This window comes from Centroberyx affinis, unplaced genomic scaffold (genome assembly GCF_046629955.1).
Source record: "Centroberyx affinis isolate AG114_WGS23_722 - 3 ecotype Tasmania unplaced genomic scaffold, CSIRO-AGI_Caff_v1 ptg003021l_1, whole genome shotgun sequence".
NCBI lineage: Eukaryota > Metazoa > Chordata > Actinopteri > Beryciformes > Berycidae > Centroberyx > Centroberyx affinis.
The window spans coordinates 19,660-43,595 of NW_027281118.1; the positions used below are offsets into that span (position 1 = coordinate 19,660).

At 42.7% G+C, this 23,936-nt stretch overlaps 1 protein-coding gene across 1 annotated transcript in view; it reads right to left on the reverse strand.

Moving 5' to 3' along the window:
- The window catches only part of LOC139659138 (MAP/microtubule affinity-regulating kinase 4-like), a 37,466-nt gene extending 14,941 nt beyond the window's left edge, over positions 1 to 22,525 (reverse strand). The window contains exon 1 of the mRNA XM_071537361.1: positions 21,337 to 22,525. Within this exon, the coding sequence (XP_071393462.1) occupies positions 21,337 to 21,384 (48 nt within the window). The 5' untranslated portion in view covers positions 21,385 to 22,525. The remainder of the gene's footprint in view (positions 1 to 21,336) is intronic.
- Positions 22,526 to 23,936: the final 1,411 nt, after the last annotated feature.

The window sequence follows — 23,936 nt, forward strand, 5'->3', positions numbered from 1 at the left end:
CAAGACCTGAGTCATGCCTCCACTCCCTCTTCTCCTCCTCTTTCACCCTATCCTTTTTTTTTTTACTCCTCTTCTTCCTCAGCCCTTCATCCTGACATCTCTTTCTTCCCCCACCATGAATCACTAAACATTTTCCAAAGGAGGGAGGACAGTCGAAGCCCCTTTGGATATTTGTCCCCTTTCGTTTTTTGGGGATTTTTTGAGATGAGACAGAGTAAGGAGACATAGGAAAGATGGGCAACCATGGGCAACTATTTCCCATCAGAGTTGTCCAAAACGTTGCCCTGTGTATCCCTCTGTAACACTGCCAGAGTTACCCTCAAAATGTTATAGTTGCTACTCAGAGCGCTTTTATTTTGAAAGAGGAGTAGTGGGGAAAAGTGTGCATAAAAAATAAACAAAAGCTGAAACAAACTACAATGCAGCCACAAACTACGGCCAGACCAATTTTCTAGTTTTTGGAGTTTGTTGCCTTGGGCCTTTTTGATTGAACATCGTAGTCTATGTGGGTTGCAAGTCTTTATATGATTTTTAAGTTAGTACAACGGAAACAACCAGTATCAACTTTATTTCTCACTATTTCAGTGCGCTGAAATGTGAGGATGACCGTTCACAATCAGCCAACGAAAATTCGAAACTTGGTGATTTCTGAACTTGGGACACTTTGATTGGACGTGACGCAGTGTGAACATTACATGATCGCAACACAAAGCAACGCAACATGAACGCAGCGTAACACGAAGGCGCTTTGGGCAACAACATGAACCGTTCTATTCCTCCACTTTCATTTTCACCTCCTCCTCCTCACCCCTCCCCCACTCATTCCCCCCTCTCTCTCTCTCTCTCTCTCTCGCCCCATCCCCCAGACAAATCAATTTGCCTCCCTTCCCTCTGTTCTCCTCGCCCCGCCTGGCCTCGCCCTCTCTTTTGTCTCGCGCCGGTATCTTCATTTTCAGCGACCTCACATCAATTTGGGGCTTCATGGCACACACCCCCCCCCTCCGCCCCACACACACACACACACACTCACACACACAGACACACACACCCTCCACCCCCTCTTCCGTCTTTCTCCCCTTCCCCCATCCCACATACTCCTTTCAAGGAGAGCAGTCCATCGATTCACCCTCTCCTTCTGATTGCCATGCAGTTTCATTCAGAGGAGGTGTGAGTGTGTGTGAGTGTGTGTGTGTGTGTGTGAGAGTGTGTGTGTGTGTGTGTGTGTGTGTGTGTGTTGTTGACCAGCCTTGGAATTTAAGCTTAATCTGCTCATTGTAAGTCATTCTGGATAAGGGCATCAGCTAAATGCCTAAAATGTAACTTGATGTTTTCTTTGAATGTGTGTGTGTGTGTGTGTGTGTGTGTGTGTGTGTGTGTGTGTCTGGTAAAGCGAGATGTGATGGGTTCTTTATTCCAGACAGACTGGGGCAGGCAGAGGTGCGGGGTCGGGGGGTGGGGAGGTAGGGGATGAAAGCCCCCAACATTATTATACATGTATAGGGTGAGACATTTGGGATAGTAGATGTGTGTGTGTGTGTGTGTGTGTGTGTGTGTGTGTTGGGGGGGGGGTTACTGTGTGATTTGCACATTCAGCAAACAGGCCGCACCTTGTCCTTGTAAACTGAAAAGAATCCAATTCTGTGTGACAATCCTGTTAGCCTGCTGCCTCTCCACAGCAGCCATTGTTCTGCTGGAGGAGCAGCTGGGCGGACGGAGGGGGAAACCTTTACGATGGGACTCTAAAAATATACTTTTTAATTTTGGTGGTTGTTCTCCTTATGGTGATCACTGACTGCGGCTCAAAGTTTACCTGCTGTTCACCTGCTTACCCGCCTTTTCAAGCTGATATCAATCTTTACATACAGTATATTCCACGTTACAAGCCGTTATACTAAAGTCACGTTTTTAATCTCCCCAAGAAAATAGAGGATAAATTATGATTATGACTAAAAATGAAAATCCTGATTAATTTGCTCGATATTGCGACTGTGATTATTAATCACAACTATCAGCCGTGACGATTTGAAGAAAAAAACATTTACTGCGCTTTTTGCATCTTATACCAAAAATGTTATTGTTTTTGACGACCAGCATGCATTACAATGGAAATAAAATGTCCTAATATTCCAATTTCAGTACGATTATTAATGGTTGAAGCTAAAATCAGGATATATGATTATGCATTGTTAATTGTGCAGCAACAGCAACACTATCCTAAGAATATCACAGTTTTTCATCCATTTTCATTCACTAAATCACTGACATGGCTGCTGGTTTTTAGGCAGCATGTCTATTACATGTAAATGAGCCGTTAAAGCAATACACCGACTTTTTGACAAATAAACAGTCAATTTCCCTTTCTCATCTGTGTGTGTTCAGTATTTAATGCAGTGATGATGGTAGACTAATCTTGTGCTATCCATTAAACATACACAGTGTGCTGCATGGCAGCAAGCTGAGGAAATTAAGTTTAGAGCAAATTAGTCAGTATATTCCTTTAAATTGTTGTGCAGCGGTGTGCCGTCAGTTCAACAACAACAACAAACCAAGTATGTGAGCATGACAGTCAGATGGAAAAAAACCACGCTGTCAACAACGCCTTCATTATCAACGTTACATCTCTAGACACCCTGAATGTGCTGCTGTGTGGTGTGAAACTCTCCTAACTCCAGTTTTGGTGATTTTCATGTTCTCCGACCTCTTGGCTTTATGAAACGGTTTCAAAACAAACTGGATAATATCAGAAACGCATTGTCGCCAAGCTGGAAACAAGGCTGTTTTTCTTCATTCCTGGACAGTTGACATTTTGGAGATAAGACCCGACAGTGATGATGCAGTGTTTTGTGTGTAGGCTACTGTCCATCATGTGTTAAACACAATATGTGAGGTCCTGTTGTCCTGTTCTGTGTCAGCATGCACTGAGAAACTCCCCAAGCTGTCAAAATGTCTCCGCACCGAGAACAGCAAAGACAGATTCCTGCATATCATGTACTGAAGCGATTCTGATTCAAATCTACAACAGCAAAGACAAATTTGTCAACAACAACAACAACAACAGCAGCAGCAGCACAAGTCTGATCGTTGGCCTCTTGCTGTGCTGCTCTAAAGGTTGAGGTTGAGGCATGAGAAGGCTGCAGGGTGTTGGTTCATAATCATGTGCGTGTGAAACAGACAAAGATTGTATCTCTCTATCCGTCTGCTGAAGATTTAAACCACAAGCTGAAGCGGGACAGTCCAGCCTTTTCTTCAAAATAAGAGCCCACCGGTAAACTTTAAAACAGATCTTAAAAATCCATTTTTACTAGCTGGCCGACTAAGAAGCCCATTTTCACACTTATTTTTTCCTCTGTCTTTCAAAACAATATATTGAAGCGCTTTGGAAAAGTGGCAAACTGCTGCTAAATATATGTTCACACAAAATATAGACGTCATCATGGAAATATAAGGTTATTGACAGTTTTATGTGGCTTAGAAATTTTGTCTTATCAGCATAAATCAGAGAAAAGCGTCCCGTCCCCCCAAACTGAGACGCTGCAGATCCGCTCTGTGATAAACGCATTAAGAGCAGATACTCAGCTGAGTTACATTACCTCAGACAGAGACATCATGGGACGGGGGCAGGCTGTACATCACGACAGAAGTAAAAAAAAAAAAAAAAAAAAAATGCGGGGTGGCACGCATCGCCGCATGTCTGGCATTCCATCAGTACAGCCGCTCCGTGTGGGCGGACGAGCGGAATAAAAAATGCCTCTTTACGTGAATGGGAACATTCATAAATCTTGTGATATGGTTTCTCTGCCTCATAAATGCCTCATCGGATTGAACGGGATTCCTCTCATCTTTTGCACTTGAAACATATGATTTCTTCAGCCCACAGGAATCTGCAGCATTTAACCGTTTTGAAAAACAACTTCTGCCTGGCTTTTTTATTTCTTTACCCACTGCTTCTCTATTATACATAAACATTTTAGCGCACCAGGATTATTTGTAATATCTCTTGCACTCCTTATTATTACAGGTGTCTTGTACTGTTGGTGATCTAGGAATTAAAGCTTATTCTGCTGGATCAGAGTAGCAGCTGGATGCTACAATGTGAAATGGAAATGTGCGTCTCCTCCTCCCTTGTTGGTTTTCATGCTTTTTTTTTTTTTTTTTTTTTGAGCGGAGCGGGGAGCAGATCACGGTTACGTAAAGACAGTCAGCGTGACGAACAAAAACACGTTTCAAAGCAGTGGACCGGCCTCGCCCTGCTGCTGTGGCCAGGATGTAGGCCTGCGTGTGTGTGTGTGTGTGTCTGTGTGTATGTGTATGTGTTTATGGGGAGTATTGTGTAAAGACAGGATGTGTGACGCCGGTCCCCAACAGAGAGATGGTGTAACCTTGAGCCATCCTCAGCCCCCTCCTCACACACACACACACACACACACACCCTGACCCCCAGTGCCAGTCCAGTTTCCTCTTCCTCTCTGGTTGTTGTGACTCTTGGCCTCATGGCCTCAGGTTTCTCTGACCCTGACACACACCTCCTCCATCACAGAGCACAACACAACACTGTCAACACAACACACACACACACACACAGTGTCAACACAACAGAACATAACTCAGTCAAACTTGGCACTGACTACTGAGCAGAGCTCAAAAGTCACGAGGTATGGGGCATCATTCTTGTTGCTAAGCAAAAACAAGCGGTTGGCATCAACTTACAACTTATCTGATTAGCGTTAGCTAGCTAACCTGAAGTGACAAAAAGGAAAAAAATATGTCCTGGCTGAGTTGGCTATAAGGCACATACCATGTGACCACAATGTCCTGGGTTCAAACTCTCTCTACTTTGAACTGTTCGATAAAGGCCCAAAAATAAAAATAAAAATGCATGAGAAAGTTAACCCATTCTGAAATGAAGGATGGGTCCATGACATCCTCCTAGAGAACAGAGCACAGAGCTCTGCCTAGTTAAGCCGCGGCCACACTGATCCGTTGTGTCTGTCTGTCTCCGTTCATTTCAATTCATTTTCAATGACAGCTGTCTGTTGTCTGGTCAGCGCTGATGATGTGTCCATCTGCGTCAGATTTCCGTCCGTTTTGACGGACAGAAAGTTCAACCCAGCTGAACTTTTTTCTGGACGGACGGATTCGTCACCGCAGATCAGAGGCGTTTTTTTATTTTTAAATAGCGTTGATGTTCCAAAACAGCCCAAATGGACAGAAATCTATCCGTTAGTAATTCTGCCCGTTTTCTGACAGATCAGTGTGGCCGCAGCCTTAGAGTCCGTTTCAAAGGCTATTTTAACTTTGACGTAAAGCGTGAGGCCGTGGCTAAAGGGGAGACAACGTGGAGCGCCCCAAAAAACAGCAGGTCCAAAACATGAGGTGCACAGTGTGGAGGAGACACACGTCTGCTGCAACCAAACCAGGGACAATAACAGAAGAAAAGGTGCAGCAGCATTCAAAACAGCGTCCTGTGTGATCTCATGCTGTAGCCTACCTTCATACCTACCTGCCTATCTAACATCTATCTGCCTAAAAATCAAAACCACTGCCGCACTTGGGAAAACCCTATCTGATACAGCGGCTTCATCCAACCCACACGCCAACTGACACACAAATCTTTGCTAACATGACTCCACATGGCATGCAGACAGCCTGCCATGTTAACTCTTCACATCCCAGTCATCGTACAGCAGTGAGCGTCAGGGCGGCTGAGCAGGAAGCTGCACCGTGAACTCGACCCGCGTCATTTCCTGTCCTTGGAGACAGAGATGTCACGGCGCTGTCAGCGGGCGCGTCACATGTTGTGCCGCAACGCACTGCAGGCGTTTCCTGGCAGCCGCCCCACCAGGAAGAAGCGGCCGACAGAAAAACATGTCAGTGAAGAAGACAGAGAGGCTAGATCCAACTGCTGAACTGCTGCTTGTACCTTTAATGTGATTTGGATTGTTTTTGTTTTTTGCTTTTGGACATTGCTTTACATTGTTGATAACACTTTACAATAAGGGTACATTAATTAAGGGTTAGTTAATGCTTAATAAGCTATAATAACAGTTAACTAATGTGTCTGGTAATCATTTACTAATGGTGTTCATGTTAACTAAGGTATTCATTTCATATTTCATTTCATTATTTAATAGTCATCTTTATAAACTATTAAATAATGTATAAATTAATACCTTAGTTAACAGGAACACCATTAGTAAATTACACATTAGTTAACTGTTAATTAAGGGTTAGTAACCCTTATTAAGCATTAACTAACCCTTAACTTAGTGACCCTTATTGTAAAGTGTTATCACGTTGTTTGTCTGCAACTTTCTATGTTTCTATTGATGCTGCTGTCTTGGCCTGGTCTCCCTTGAAAAGAGGCTGTTAATCTCAATGGGACTACCTGGTTAAATAAAGACAATATAATCCCCAGGTTTCAGAAGTGAATTTGTACGTCTATGTGTGAATTAGTAGTACATCAATAGTGTGTCTTGCACTGTCTCTTCACATAGTACTTGTACTGTGAAAATCTTCCAGTATTTCTCTGCACCGATGTCACCGAGCAAATTCCTGTAAATTAGTTGCACTTGGCGAATAAAGTGATTTGATTCAATTCAGAAATTCTGATTCAAAATATAAATCTGCAAACTGCCATCATCGCTCTGCATCATTCGTGGGAGCATGTGAAAGTCACAAGAAATTATCAAAAGCGATATCATCATCACCACACACACAGAAAAGCCAGTAAATCAGCCACCAGTATTCTGCATTATTCATAAGGATATTTTATTATACATTTATGAGCTTTGGGTTGGCTTACTCAAACGTTTCAGAACTGAGGAGGTAAAAAAAAGTGTTCGATCAGCAGTGAGGCCGCCATCATGCTTCAGTCAAGTCACAGAGGATATTATGGCAGCCCATTCCCGCTACTCAATTAAATGATTGTGAGTTTTTTTCCCCTCACAATTCTGATTTTTCTTTTTTTCTGACCAGTTTAATTGAACGCGTAGCCTACCATATACATTTGTGACCAAAAAAAAGGTAAGAATTGCGAGAGAAATAAGTTCTGAAAAGACTTCTGAGGAATAGAATTGGGAGGAAAAAGTCTGAAACCTGAGATATAAAGTCACAATTACAAGAAAAAAAAAAAAGTTTCTCAAATTTTATTCAGTGGCAAGAATGGGCTTCCGTATTATAGTCTGTGGATTTTATCAACTTTCTTTTTGGAGAGAGAGAGGAGATGACGTGCGGCAAAGTTCATCAACCAGCATCAAAACCCACAATAATATGACTAGCGGATATGATTTAAAAAAAAAAACAAAACACTTTAACATGACCGACATTCAAACAAAACAATACCGTCATTCCAACACGACAGTTTTCTCTGGAGACGGTCTGCGGACAAATACAGCAGCGCAGCAGCTGACAGAAAGCCTTCAGCCTCTGCCAGGCCCGTTTACATTCCTCAATAACCATTATCCAGACCATGAGTCAGACCAGTTTGGCTGCGAGGCTGCCCTCTCTGTTATGTGTCCCCGGGGTTCACTGAACCGCCTGCTTGTTAGTGGAAGCCCAGCCTTAGGCCACATCCACACTAATACTAATACACTGGTTTTAAAACGAAAACGATCTCCGTCCACATGAGCATTTCAGAAATAATCTCCGTCTCCATTCTAACACGCCTGAAAAAGCATATCACATGACCATTCACATACACTGGGCATGTGCGTGCCGGTGTAAACAGGAAGCAGATTGTCTACTCTGTGGTTGGTTGCTTGGTTGCAGAAAATACTATGGAGGAAGAACAGCAATGGCGACTAGCATAGACAACAACATGGATAATTCGTTCTCCATGTTGAATTAACCACTGGTAGTCAAGGCTGATGTCGTTTGTTTTCTCCCGGAAAAGGGTCAGGTGATAGGGGCGTGACGAATCAGGGAAGGACACGTCGTGACTGATAAGAGCCAATCAGGAAGCGAACGTGGGCGTCTGCGTCAAAGTTTTCAAAAGTCTCCGTTTCCGCCCGTCCGGACCAAAACGCAATCCCGGGGGTTTCGAACTAAAACGGGGTCAGCAGCGTTTTCAAAAGTCTCCGTTTCAGGGCTCCGAAAACGCCAGAGTAGACGCTAGGCGTAAATGTAGCAAAAGTTATGCGTTTTAAAACAAAAACGTATTAGTGTGGATGTGGTATTAGGCTGCTGTTTCATGTTGCACACACACACACACACACACACACACACCAATATTGATGACATGTAGCGTGGCGCTGCTACAAGGGGTTAAGTCTTGTGCATTTAAAAAAAATCACTTTTCAGGAGTTTAAATTAAAAAAAACAAAAAAAACAGCCTTATTTGATTCCCTCATCACATTGCAGAACATGCATTTTTGAAAACTTATCTTGGGTCTGGAATGGGTTTCCTGCGCCCGAGTTTTCCGGTTTTGGTCTGCCTATAAATAACCACATAAATCTTCAGATCAAGGAAAAACATGAAAATCACAAGAGTCGGAGAGGAGTCAAGTTTTTCCATTACAGCAGCGATCATGTAGATTTCTCTGCTCAGCCTATTAAACACACATCTTCAAATTAACTTTAATTTACAGGATTTGCATGATACTACTGCTACCAATTACACTTTGGCCTTTCAAATCTCCCCAAGGGCTTAAAGCTGGCTCTATATGCTTTTAAATCTCTTTTAAAAAAAACCTCACTTTTACAAAATGACCGTAAACTGTTAATAAGCCCATTTCATTCTGATCTTTTGTTGTGTCTTGATATGGATGCTCCTGGCATCTTTTGTACCTCTGACTTGAAGAGTTACCGTTATCAATGACATCTGTAATTGTTATTGAAGGCAAAAGAGGTTACAATTAGGGTTGGGCGATAATTCAATATTATCATTTATCGTCTTGGTGATTTGGGGACATCGTGACGCACAATTCTGCTGTCTACACTGATGATGACAAGCTAAATTTATTCAAAAACTGTCAAAATGAGGTACATCACACCTAATATTACCATTCAGTTCAATAGGATGAACATTCATTTGATTAACATGATTTTGCATATGTGAGCCATATCGTGATATATATTGATATCGATAAAATCCTTATGATTATCGTGATATTGATTTCAACCATATCGCCCGGCACTAGTCACAATTATCTAAACGATCACACATCTGAACCCACACATCATCACACATCATCATCTGGCTCCAGTATGTAAAGTGAAACCGGATTCCTCAGACTGGATCGCAGAATGCAAACACAAACACAGAGATGCTTTCAGTTTGCCTCTGGAGAGCTGCCACGTTACTCAGCATATCGCTCACCCGCCGCTCCGGTCACCAGACCGGCCTGAGCACCGCTCACATTCACTGTTCAGATCAGCTGCAATGGACTCAAGAGCTGAGTCACTCCTCGTCTAGACCTCCATTTATCCCCCCCCCCCACCTCTCTCTCCCTCTCTCTCTCTCTAATATAGACTGATTTTTCTCTCTGCGACGCTCTGCTCCCTACAGTCTGTGTCTCTGGACGCACTGAAATACATGAAAAAAAGTCACCTCAGATGCAAAAAGAGAGCTGATTTAATTATATATTCATATTTACAAGGTACAAAGGAGGCCATTATCTCTTAAAGGTGCGGTGTAGCGTTTAAGGAGCATATAATTACCCCCCCCCCACCGGTGTTTGTTTTCTGTTCTTTCCTGAAGAGGATCAACATGTTGGAAGTGATTTTTCTGTCAGCCCTTCACTCGTTCCACTACCTGCCATTGGCAGAAACTTTAGGACCTTTAGCTACATTTGAGCTGCAAGAACAGCGCCCTTTTCCTGTTTTGTGCCATAAAGCACACTGTATTTGTACATTATGTTTGTTTGTATGTGTGTATGTAGGCTATATGTGTTTTTATATGTATGTATGCATGGATGTTTCTGTTTATTTGCACATTTCTGCTGTTTTATTCTGTTTTTATGTAAAGCACTTTGAACTGCTTTTATATGAGATGGTGCTATACAAATACATTTGAATTGAATTGAATTGAATTGAATTGAATTGAATTGAACTGAACTGAACTGAACTGAACTGAACTGAACTGTACACACACTTCATCTCTTTTGGTATTTGAAGAGCCTGTTTTGTTTTGTTTTGCCATTATGCCGGCCTTTTCTCATGTATTTTTTCATGTATTTTGTCCAGTTTTGCTGTTCATACACACCTGTATTATCTCCTAGTATTAAACTTCAACTCAAGGTTTAGTTTTAACTACATAATATTATGTACAGCACCCTCCTCCCACTGCCTTTTCTCTCTTCCTCCTCCTCTCTCTCTCTCTCTGGTCTGTCACTCCACTCTCACTCACAGTGACTAGACAAGGTTTGCATAACCTCCCACAATAATTCCTCTTCCTCATTCCCAAAGCAATATGTGTGAAAAGGCAAACCAGCGGGGGATGTAGAGAAGTTTTTTTTTTTGATAGAGAAAACAGAGCGGCACAGAGGCATGACCCGCTCTGTAATATCCACCAACTGAAATCTAACAGTTGGTTTGGCTTCACAGGCGAGGATTAGCACTGCAGTCCTGTGATTAATTGGTTGAAACAAGGAATTTCCATGCCAAATATTTTTTACTTCAAAACTTAAACTCGAGCCCTCGATGATCACAGTGATTATACCAAAAAAGGATCACAGACTTTAAACAAATACACAGAGGGAGACTGGCCTGTGGGTCAGTTTACCCTTTAGGTGATGAGAACATAGACACCAAAATCATCCATGTGTCCCCGGTAGATTGGCGCTCCATGTTAACTCCATATGAAAATGAGAACTTGTTGCAGCTCTATAGGTAAATTATAAGCAACATTAAAGGAGATTGGTCAAATTTACACAAAATGATATAAAAATAATGTTCTGTTTTGAACTAGCAGGATCTACTTTCCCTGTTTCCATAGGAAGTGAAGGTGGTGGGCGATGGGAGACTGTGTGCAGCTAAAAATCACTGTGCAGCGGATGAATACATGGTTTCCCACCTGAAATAGGTCCATAAATAATCCTGTTACATCAGCTATATCGAGTTAATGATTAATTTTTACAGGCCATAAAAACCATTAACAACTTTTTATTACTAAAATGTCAGTCTTCTTACTTTGAGATAATGCTAATCGCCTACTATCACTCAACACAGCATGGAGCAACAGAGGGAATGATCCACCGGGGACACAAGGATGATTTTAGCGTCTATGTTTCATCATTTAACAGGTAAGTTGATCTCCCGAAATTTTGGTGTATCCCTTTAACATTTCAGTCTCTGTGCTGCAGAAAACTAAAACGTCACGACTTGCACACTGTTGCATGTTATCCACTCTCCCTCTCCCACATTCTCTCCCGTCTCTGCTGCCAACTATTTAATAAAGCAAAAAAAAAAAAAAAGCCCCAAAATCTTAAAAAAGAGTCAGTTACAAATGTCTACCCTAAAGGGAAACTCAAACGGAAACAGTGAATATCCTGAAAATGACCGATTTCACAGACTCCCTGGTTCTGCCTTCACCATGAAAGGCTCTTCAGTGACATTAGCTGTCTGCAACAGCTAATGGACGAAAACACTGACGCCTGATTCTAATGTGACATTTCCTCTGGTTGACAACACACACACGCACACACACACACGCACACACACACACAAAGATCAGATGACACGTTCTTTTACACATATAGTCAGTACACCACTTCTAAGGCAGCAGCCAGACAGAAACAGATGAAACTGATGAAATTTGTATATGGATGCATCACTCTCCGTTCTTTTTTCCCAATTGGAAGGCAAAATGGAGGCGTGGCGTTTTTGAAAAAAAGGCGAGTAGATAATCTGTAAACACAGAAACATGGATCTACAAGCTCAACCTTCCTTGGTATTGCCATTATCGTACAGCTGCACTTGCTAGTAAACTAAAATCTCAATATCAGAATTCACAATTTGAACATCGTGCTTCTATACAACCAACCTGGAAGACCAATTTCTGCATTCATATTTTGCTAGCTCTGTTTCTGACTTTGTAAACTGGCAGGTTGGTGTTCGTACAACTCTGAGAGGCTGCGTACGAGTGAAATTGTTGTTCTTCCATTTTGAGAGGAAAGGCGAGGTCCACCTTCGCCGTCTCCTATAGGCTGGTGAACGGTTAACAGATAATTGCGTACATATACTGCGGACTGAAAAAAGCTCAAATGGTTTCAACATTTGGGGTATGAAAAAAACAAAGCACAACGCTGCATAAAAAGAGAAGCCATCTCTCCGTTCTCTCCCTGTCATCTGTCAACATATCTGCCCCATAGAGGAACACCCTGGCTCTGTCCATGTTTGACGGTTACAACATCTCCCCCCCCTTACACATCCATTACATGCAGCGGAGCTTCAGTTACCTGCAGTACAGACATGATACTGACGGACGACTCACACTACAGACACAGACACACTCTGAGAAGAGGAAGAGATATTGTATCTGCAGCTCAGGCCCGAGGAGACACTGAGGACAGTAAGCCGACACCTGAGAGCCCCAGAGCAGAAGAACACCATTACGTAATACACAGTGACTCTGCGTGTGTGTGTGTGTGTGTGTGTGTTTGTGTGTGTGTGTGTGTGTGTGTGTGTGTGTGTGTGTGTGTGTGTGCGTGCGTGCTTGTGTATGTATGTGAGTGCTTGACTTCCTTTTTGTGTTTCTGTTTCTGTGTGTGTTCGTGTGTGCGTCTGTGTTTGAGTTTGCTGGAGTGTGTGTACGTGTATGTCTGTCTGTCTATGCAGGTCTAAGAGAGAGTGTGTGTGTGTGTGTGTGTGTGTGTGTGTGTGTGTGTGTGTGTTTCTATAGCTGTGAACAGAGGCTCTGTGAACAGACAGGGAGCCATTCTTCACACAGTAGCCTGATCCCCAGAAAACACCACCTGTTCAGCGCCGGTCTCTGACTAACCCCTTAACTGGAGTTACATAAGATAAGAGCTGGCAGGGAAACAATTTGCAACGACAAAAAGCTGTGACAGTTACATTAGGGTATATGCTAATTAGGTTGAGGATATCAAGTTTAACCAACATGCACTCAGGCTTGGCCCTCGATCGTGCTCGTCTAATATTGCACGATTCGTGAAGCAAATCTTGACTTTAGATTACAGGTTACTTGGCTTGCTAGTTGACGTTAGCAACCAAACTGTTAGCAAACATAGCGTACAGCATATTACATACATATTGAAAAATAGCTTTTAAATTTCACTGGTACTAAAAAAGGTTTAACCACAAGTTGCCATATTCCCTTCAATTGCAGAAATGGCACCGTCTTCTTTGCTAGGGAAGGTAAACAATTCAGAGTGAATTAGGGCTGGGCGTTATGGTTGAAATCAGTATCATGATAATTGTAAGGATTTATTTATTTCAATATCGATATATATTACATTATGACTTAAGTATGCAAAATCACGTTAAATAATCAAATTAATGTTCCATCCTATTGAACCGAATGGTGATGTTAGGGTGTGATGTCAAAACAACAAAACTAAAATTTTCAAATAATGTTCCTTAAAATGTTTCATACGTCATTTTGTCACAGCTTTTAAATAAAATCAGCTTGTTATCATTATTTTAGACAGCAGAATTGTGTATCATGATATCCCAAAATCACCATATCATGATGACATGATTCCACTGAAAGGCGATAAATGATAATACTGAATTATCGCCCAGCCCTAGAGTGAATGTGTTTGAGCAATCAGAAAGCACCGTGGGCTGCAGGGAAAGTGAGCGCCCCTTCCTCCATCGACGTGCTCTTGAGCAAACCATGTAAGGGGAAACTCAGCTGAGCCCTTAAGCTCTTTTTCCAGCGACGCCCTGCTTCACATTCAGACAGCTTCACACCTTCACACCAGGGAGCCACAGCCTCCTGCCGCTGGCCACCGAGCAGCTTCAGCAGGAGATGGGTGACTCGCTCATGGGCACGTTGGTGGAAGACAGCGGGTCACTCGGGCTAACTAACTCCTTTGCTAACTCCCTTGTTCACTACTTGCCTTCAAGAACACTTGCGATCGTCTGTTGCTGGTTTATTGGAGGTTCCCAGCAACAGCCGAGAGAAAATCGGGGGATGCAGCCTTTGTCAGTTACGCCCCAAAGCTCTGGAACACAATACCTGTAGATATCAGGGAAGCCAGATCGCTAAATATTTTTTAAAAGAAAGCTAAAAACTTTTCTCTTCCCTTTAGCCTTTAACTAGCTCTGACTTTCCTGACACAGGCCTGAAACTCTTTTTTGCACTTTGCTTCACACTTATGCACTGCTGCACTTCTTTTAAAATGTTGAATTTTTACTTGATTTTATGCATTCTATGTACTCTATTTTTTTTACTTTATTTTTATTATTATTATTCAGTGGGTTTTATTTTCCATCTTATGTTATGCATTCCTCATTTTTATCTTATTTTTACTATTATTATCATCAAGTGGGTTTTATTCTCCATATTATTTTACATTATGGCATTCTATCCCTGTTTTTATTCATTCTACTATATGTCTATTTTCATGTGAAGATGCATACTATGTATCCTATTCTCATCTTTATCTTATTTTCGCTATTATTATCAAGTTTTATGTGAAGCACTTGGTGCATGTAATTTCTTTGTTGTAAAGCACTTTGAGCTGCATTTCTTGTATGAAAGATGCTATACAAATAAAGTTTATTATTATAATTATTATTATTATTACTCGTGCCCACAACCTCCCAGCCTGCCCAGGGATTCTGTGACCTTCCAGTAACCGTCCCACTTCTCTGACCTTTGGGCCACCGTTGTCCCCGTAACGCCACACACACATTTCAGTTGAACTCGCTGGCCAGAGAACAAACAGCACACTGCAGCGCGGCACCGTGAGCAATATAGGTCAGCTAATATCAACCAGCCTAATTTCATACACAGCGTACATGGTTCAGCTGAACTCGGTGAACCAGATGACGAAAAGCCCGGAGCTGTTTGTGACTGTATATCTGGTGTGTTTCTAGGTGAAGCGGGCGCTGTCCGGGGGGGGGGGGGGGGGGGGTGCCACGGTTTGGGCAACAAGTCGGTGCAGCGAGCTCGTGAATCTCTCGCCGGTCCGGGGAACACAAAAGCCTCTCGCTCTGCCCTGCGGTGGCACAGAGAAACCTGTTGGCTTAACGAAACGCATGCAGATGTACGTGTGCGCACATGCACACCCACACATACGATTTACCCGTCTCTCTCTCTCTCTCTCTCTCTCACACACACACACACACACACATAAACCTCATGACTAGCCGCGGGCAAAATAATGTGTCCATTCCAACAGCATAGCAACAAAGTGCACAAAGACACACACACATACTTGTTTGGATTACTATACTTGTGAGGACCTTCACTGGCTACATTCATTCCCTAAACTTAACGCTCACCACCACATATCTAATCCTAATCCTTCCCCTAATTTAAGACTATTCCTAATTCTAAATTTAAACCTAATCCCAAATCTTAAACCTTAAACCTAACCCTTGTATCCTAACCTAAACCTAATTCTAGTCTTAATTTTAAACCCAAGTCCTTACCCACAGCTAGCCCCTTAAAGAAGTGAAGAACCAACAAAATGTTCTCGCTTTGGTTTTCATCTCATCTTTCTATCTAATGAAGATATTTGTTCCTCATACATAAAGAAATACAAGACAACACACACACACACACACATTTATGCATTTTATGATGCAATCCCCTGCACAACACACAGGGAACAACATCGGAGCAAAAGTTTATATGCAAATACCTGCAGGCTGCAGGTTTGGCTGGTTGGGGAGAGCGAAACAAGGAAACTAGCGAGGGAGAGGAACAGGGTAATCCAGGTACAATCCCAGTGTCAGCAGCTCTGAAACTGATCTATGAGATTATTGGGCAACACTACATAAACCTGGGTGATGTCATCATATCTGGATCAGAATGTGTCAGGGTGCTAAGGGAGGAGGTGGTTAGAGAAATAAAGTACTTTGTTAAAGTAAAAGTAAAATTACTGACTTAAAAAATGCTCCAAAAAATACATAAAAAAAGCTACTCAATTACAGTATTGAGAGTGAATGTAATGAGTTTCTCCCACTGTGCCAACATTTATTTTCCTCATCCGAGGAGTGAAAGGAGGACAACGGGAGACTGATAAATCGAAAGGGAACTTTTTAGATTTTGGATTGGCCTTAGGTCCGGTCTGACTTGGTGACTTTGAAACTTCGGGAGACGACGGATGCAAATATGGGATAAACGCACGGAGAAGAAGAAGGGAAGAGAAGAGAAGTACTGGATGAGAGAATTGACGGAAGGGACCAGAGAGTACGAATATGCAAATCTGCGACCCGGGTGTGAAGCGCGCTGGCTGTCATGTGTGCTGTGATTGAATTATAACTCAACGCGGCGATAATGATCCGCGGAAGATAACGAAGTCACAGGAGAATAAATAACACGGGGCGAGTTGTGTAACGGTCTGTTAATGTGGGTCTCCGCTCTGCACGGCTTATGAAACAGAATTGCATCTACGTTCTGTGTTACATGCAAAACACCCGCGAAAACACAACCCCCCCCCCCCCAGACACACACACACACACACACAGATACAATACCTTCACTGTCATGTAAGCAGTACCATCTTTACTGTTTTGCTATCCTCTTTTCTCTTTAATTTTGTTTTTCAAGGAATTTTCTAGGAATGTTTCTATTCATGTTGGTATGTGATATAGGGCCAATACCAGGCTAAAATGGGATATATTGCAGTAAAGTGTTTTGACCGTACCCAGCATGCATTTCAATATGATATTATGCCATGGTAAAAAAAATCATATTAAAACAGCTTTGGAAACTGTTTTGAACTGATATCAGAAAGATATTTAGGTCCTGACTTCACAAAACAAAGCAGGTAGCAGCTATACGACTATAGACATCGTCTCATTTTCATATTCTTTCATTTTTTTCAACATTGATGAAGGAGGTTGTATCAACATTTATTCAAAATGTTTACTAGGTACTATTCTGTCAGTGTCCAAAACATTTATGATATAGCTTTTAAACTAAATAAATAAATAAGGTATTCAAAGACTAAAACAGGACCTCCGCAATGCTGTAATGAAGCCAGAAAGAAGCTGCTGTGGTGGTTTTACCCTCCTACCACATTTAAAACACAGAGGCATATTCCTGGTTTATTACTTTTGTGTCCTCTTTGGTTCAAATGGTTATTGTTTTGGAAGTGTGATGAGATTTCAAACCAGTTCTATTTGCAAATGATGAGTCATTTTTCTTCCCCAAATTATCTAGCTAGTATTTAAAGTTCAGCACTTGGCATCAGCTGTAAAAACAGCGTGATCTCAGCCTCCCTACCATTTATACCCACCACCATTCTAGAGGCAGCCGTCCTATTTCTCAGCTCACTGAGATGTAGTTTCAATCCAAGTGTCATTCAGGGTTCAACCAATATCAATGTTTTTGTATGGAAGTCGCCAATAGTTAGTCGCTAATATATATTTTGTACCAATATATTCAGAGTCTGACCTTTATCTTTGACCATTTTCAGGCCAAGAATTATAAGCATCCAGTGTTTCCCACAGAATTTTATTCTTGTCGGGGTGGAAAAGCCTCTGAATCAGCATCATGGGACACTAAAACTCTCCATTGAGAGCCAGAGTGATGAAATTCAGTTTGGGTTAGCAGCGGCTCTTAAAGGCAGGGTGACCCACCTATTCAATGGTAGGGAAACAACCGCTTTTAAACAATGAATGAATAAAAAAAACAAAAACATTATTAGATTATTATGATGTATGTTCCCAGGTTTTCTCTCCTATGAAGAGGGAACCAATCTAGCGTTATTTGTCAGTTTCCTCCATTCCAGACCACCGTCTTTTCACTCTGACCTGCCGCTTTTACCAAATGAATCTGTATCTGTGTGTGTTTGTGTGTGTGTGTGTGTGTTGAAGTGGACATGGGTGGTTGGGGGGAGGGGGGGGGCATACAGGACCCCCTCTGTTGCCATGGTGAGGTTGCTAACAAGAGTGGCTTGTGACTGAGAGAGCACAGCAATCATTCAAGCCTGATGCTCCCCCCCCCCCTTACTGCTTTTTCTAGTGAATTCCTTTTCTACCGGCTCAGACGCTACATATCATTTCTCCCACAATGCACCATAATGGAGGGCCACCTACATGACCGGATCCACTCCTGAAGGAAAAAAAAAAACCACACAAAACAACTGACTTCACATCAACGAGACTGAACTCATGGATCAATAAAGTCTGAATATTCGAGAAGATTCAAGAAGATTGGGGAAGAGAAGAGAAGAGAGAGGAAGAGAAGAGGAGAGAAGAGAAGAGAAGAGAAGAGAGAGAAAGAAGAGAAGAGAGAGAAAGAAGAGGAGAGGAAGAGAAGAGAAGGGAGAAGAAGAGAAGAGAGAAAGAGAAGAGAAGGGAGAGGAAGAGAAGAGAAGAGGAAGAGAAGAGAGAAGAAGAGAAGAGAAGAGAAGAGAGAGGAAGAGAAGAGAAGAAGAGAGAGGAAGAGAAGAGAAGGGAGAGGAAGAGAAGAGAAGAGAGAGGAAGAGAAGAGAAGGGAGAAGAGAAGAGAAGAGAGAGAAAGAGAAGGGAGAAGAAGAGAATAGAAGAGAAAAGATGATTTGAGAAGAGATTTGAGAAGAGAAGACTTGAGAAGAGAAGACAAAATAAAATTTGTGAAGATTCAAGAAGAAGCGAAGAAAACAGATGAAAAGAAAATAGATGAGAATAGACATCAAAAGAACAGAAACCGAGCAGAACAGAGCATCGCCTCGGTTGTCCGTCGCTGACCGTCAACACACACACACACACACACACACACACACACACACACACACACACACACAGCTAAAAAAGACCTGCGATGCCAGAGGTGCGAATTCCCCGGACATTCGTTGGAGCGCTATATCTAGGTGTGGCCCGACCCGAAGTGTCCAAACAGACCACATCAGATTCACATCAGAAGATCAAAAATACCTTCTGGATGTTGACGCCTCTAAAATTAAGTGCTCCGGCCCTGGCAAGGATCCCAGGCAATAAACATCTAGCCGTGACACCTCACAGTGAGTCACGGTCAAAATGGACGGCAGGTTGGTCAGGGAGGGCTGCTGGATCGAGCCCAGATAAATGTCTCCTAACCTCCATGTGTGGAACCTAGTCCCAAGGCGGCCATTTTTAACTTATGTCACATTTGAGGTGGGAAACTACCAGGAAGAGGAAGAACAGCCTGGCTATGTCCTACTGTTGTTTACCAAGATACACATCATACAAATGTTGGGAATCGGACAAACATTTATCATTTCACAGATTCTGCACTGAAAGATGTGTTAATATATGAATTATCACAGTGGTTCTCAACGTGGGGTCCGGGGACCACCAGGGGTCCTTGAGGGGGTTCCAGGGGGTCCCCAGCAAACTGATGAATTGTTAAACTTCAGCATTATTTCATTTACAAGAAGTTAACACAATTAGAGAATCTAGAAGAAAAGACTATTTTCACTGTTATCTCTACCTACAACACAGATAGTCATGGGATTCTGGAGAAAATCCATATCAAACAATAAAGATATTCTCAGATTTGGGTCTGAGAGACAAAATCTCATCAAATGGGGGTCCGTGTCCCTATTGTGGACTAAATTAGGGGTCCTTGATTTGAAAAAGGTTGAGAATCACTGAATTATCACATTTTAAGGTAATAAATTTGTCTCACAATAGCTAGCTAGCTAGCGGAATCTAGCCTGCTAAGCTAGCTAGCTTCCCTGCTACATTCACACAGTTGTTGTCGTTGTTCGTGAGATTGCTAGCTAATTTGATAACTGTCAGGTCTATCTGAAGTCTTCACTTACATGTTACGTAACGCTAGTTTCATATATATAACACCAATCTTCCAGGTAGAGTTTGTGTGACACATGTTCAAGATGGCCGCCATGAGAAAAACGTCAATAACCTGCTACCAGAGAAGCCAGCTAATATTGGCTAAAATGCTATGATGCAACACTACAGGCGGCTGTTGTTTGCTACGTGACAAGTGTCAAAAGTATCTGTCCTTGTAAAAATAAAACCCAGACGCACATGGATGGGATAGTGATGAAATACCTTTCACAAAATAGGAAGGGAGTACTGGTACTCTGTGTTTTGTCAGCTGCTGGCCGGCGCTAGAAAAGGAAGCAGCTTTTCTGTGACTCTCCAATCCACCATAAGGCAGATAGATATTCAGGCTGTAGGTGGTATAAGCTACATGCCCTTGAGATAAAGGGGGGCAAACTGCACCGCTGCTCTCTACATGCTATTAGTGGATGTTTTGAGACAGTCCAGGCTCAAATCCTCACAAGCCTGAAGATGACAGAGGTATAGGACAAAAGCCAGTACAGGTTTTTTGATTTTTTTTTTTTTTGTAACATGCTCCACAAAGTGAGTCACCTCACACTCGTGTCTCCCTTGCATAAGAAACCCAGACGCTGCCACAGACACGGAAACGTGGGCAGGGCAAACCGGGCTAGCCTGACACAGCAGATTTTGCAACGTTATGTTTCCCACTGAGCTGGAGCTGAAGCTGGACAGAGGGAGGGAGGGAGAGACAGGGTGAAGAGATGGAAGAAAGGTGAACGGAGGGATGGGTGGAGGTTAGATGGAAGGGAGGGATAGAGGGAGACGAGGCCTGCATGGTGGAGGGGTGGGACGGGTGCCGGCTGGGTGTGGAGAGGGCTGGGTGGCCTTGCATCAGATCCATTAATTATTGATCGGCCTCTTGGGGGGGGGGGGGGGGGCAAACATGCGCACTGGAAGATGCCAGCCGGTGAGCCGAGCCGGTGGTCTGGGTGTTTTTTTTTTTTTTTTTGGCAACTCATTGATGGACATTGTGTACTTTGTGTGTGTCTAGGTGTGTGTGTGTGTGTGTATAGGAGTCTAGGTGAGCACTAGTCTCTGCAATACAACACATACCCATCCTGCATCCAACCCTCCACCCATCCCTCTTTCCTTCCTCCAACCATCCCCCCCCCCCCCCTGTCCTCCACCTCTCCACCTCTTCACCCCCCTCCTCCTCCTCCTCCTCCTTTCCTCCCATATTCCCCATCCACAGCCCGGCCGGCCTGTGTGGGTCCATTTGCCAACCCCGTCCCAAATGAACCAGGAGAGATTAGCGCGTCTATACGTTTCCCTTGCCTGATTGCAGCTGCTCTTTGCACATGGCAGAGTAATAATCTGAGCGGCTGGGCAGAAGGGGTGAAAGGGTTTTTTTTTTCCTTTTTTCTTCTCAAAGCACAATAAAATGTCATGATATCCCCCCCAATAAACGCCCCGTTTTTATATACTTACATGGTCCGGGTTCCGCTCGTTCCCAGGCAGTGCTGTGCGTAAAGACATCTTCCCTGAGTGCGTCTCACCGTCCGGCAGTTAACAGGAGAAAAGAGTCGGCTGTGTGTTGTGTTCACTGGGTTTTTAAAAAACAGAAGAAGAAGAAGAAGAAGAAGAAGAAGAAGAAAAAAGCACTATCTTGGGTAACAGTCACACCAGTCTGTGTGTCAGTGCCGCTCCTCTCTGCCAGGCCTCTTCCAGCCGGTACAAAAAAAAAACAAAAAAAAACAACAACCTTCACTTCTGTCTCATACAATCCTCATTGTCACGGTCCGTGAAGGCAGCACCGATCACCGAGAAAGTGATCCAGACAGAAAATAGATGCGTAAATTAACAAAAAAAAAACACACACACACAAGAGGCTGAGCAAACAAAGCTGGGTTACATCCACTTCATGTCTGTCTGGTGTTGGTACCAGCCCAGCCTCATCTTGGAATAAGACAAAAAAAAAACACCCAGACTGAGACTGAACCCCCCAAATAGGTTTTCCCGTTCCCCCTCCCCAGACGCTATCGTACCATTTCGGTGTTTACTGGCTGGATCCTTCCCAAAACAACCCCGGTGCTCACGGGTTTACCTCCCGCTACATCGTCATCATTTGGCAAAAAAAAGGGAAGAAACCGATGAAAACCACCGATGGAAACAACCGATGAGAATAAAAAAAAAACCCACACACACACACACACACACAGCGGTCGGCTCCGTGCGCCCAAGCTGCGACCGTGGGACGCGTTGAGTTGAGAAAATTGTTGTTGTGTTTTTTTTTTGGTTGTTGTTGTTTATTCTCAGAGATGTAAAACCAAGCGCTCCCACGGAGAAACTGTCACCGAAACACGAGCAGGAAGCGACCGAGCCAACATTTCATGACAAGTGAGGAAACGCACAGGCCTTGGGAGAGAAATCAATGGCAAACTGCGGATAAAGAAACGGCGGATGTTACGGTGCAGTCAGTCAGTCAGTCAGTCGGTCTCCGCTCCGGTTCCCCCCTCACAGTCCCATCGCTTCTTTCATTGGCTTTTGTGTAAAAAATAGTTGGGAGGAAAAGTCGCCGTCGGTTGAGCAGCGGCCCCGAACATGAAGAAATGTCGGAAACATTGCATTAGTTGGGCTGAGAAAGACGGGATCCCCCCACCCCCCGAAAAACACTGTGGGCTATGACAAGAGAGAGAGAGAGCGAGGGAGAGAGAGAGAGAGAGAGGGAGAGAGAGAGAGGGACGGACGTCAATGGGAATAATAGGCAGGGCTGCTGCGTCGGTAGCGCGCGCACACGCACACACACGCTGTCTCTCTCGCTCTCTCTCTTGCTGCCTTCACGTGCTCACCGTAAACTTCAACAATTCGGAAGTGGTAAATGTGACTAAACCGGTGCATCAGCGGTGGAGCCATTCATGAGTAGGAGTGAGAATGGTAAATTCCAATTTATATATCAAATACATTCAATCACAATGTATGTATCACGATTACATGTTCTGCATCAAATACCACCTGAAAGGTTCCTTTAACGTTTTATGATGATATGCAGTATTGATAATATACAGTTTACAGTAGCCTAATGTACACTATGTGTGATCTCAGGTATGAAAAAACAACAGAAAAAAACAAAAAACATGGAATTACACAGAATGTCATTAAATTCAATTTACTGAAAATCCAATTCTGTTTCCTGTAGTTTTTTTCAATTTCCAAATTGCATTAAAGTCACACAACATATACCCACTTAACAGTAAGCGCCTAAACAATTTTACTAAATTTATATTTTGATGTATTTTCAAAGTCCAACAGAACAAATTTGACCCTTTAACAAAGAGACATAACTTTTTTTTAGCTTGGTTTTTTCTGTAGTTTTTTATTTTATTTTAGAAGCCAAGCAGTGTAGAACTTACTTTGTGCACCATCGGCAGAAAGGAGAGGAGAACAATATTATTTTTTTTATGTAGAATGACAAACAATATCATATAATAATAATCATAACTTTTACCATCAGTTATTGACCTGCTCAAGTCATAATTATGATATTTCCTGCTCTGTGATGTAATCTTCATAAAGAAAGAGCCTTAACATCGACCCCCATTTTTGAAACCTCACTAAATACATTCAAATTATATTCTATGTTCCTAAAACCTGATGAAAAAACATAAAAACACTTTGATTTTTCCTTCAGTTCTTTTCCTTTTATTTATTTATCTTCTTCTCTCTTTGCCTTTTTAAATAAAGTTTTAAAATCATTTCCCCATCTGACGTGTTCGCTCAGTCCATGTCACCGCTCTATTTTACGACTCTGTTTGTTTGCCACGATTGTTTTGGAAAAAAAGAAAACAAACAAAAACAAAAAAACCCAATATTTCCGACGGCACTTGAACGCAGCGTCCCTCACACGCCCTTCCCCCATGTTCTTAAAGGCACAATCACCCCATTCATCCAGCAGCAGCAGTTAGTGTGTGTCATTAATGTTACCAGAAGTTTGTGAAGACCTCCTACTAGGAAACCATACCTCATCTGTCTGCTGGCTTCAGGATTAGGATTAAAAGCGTATTACGGACAGTTTCACCAAACTCATTCAC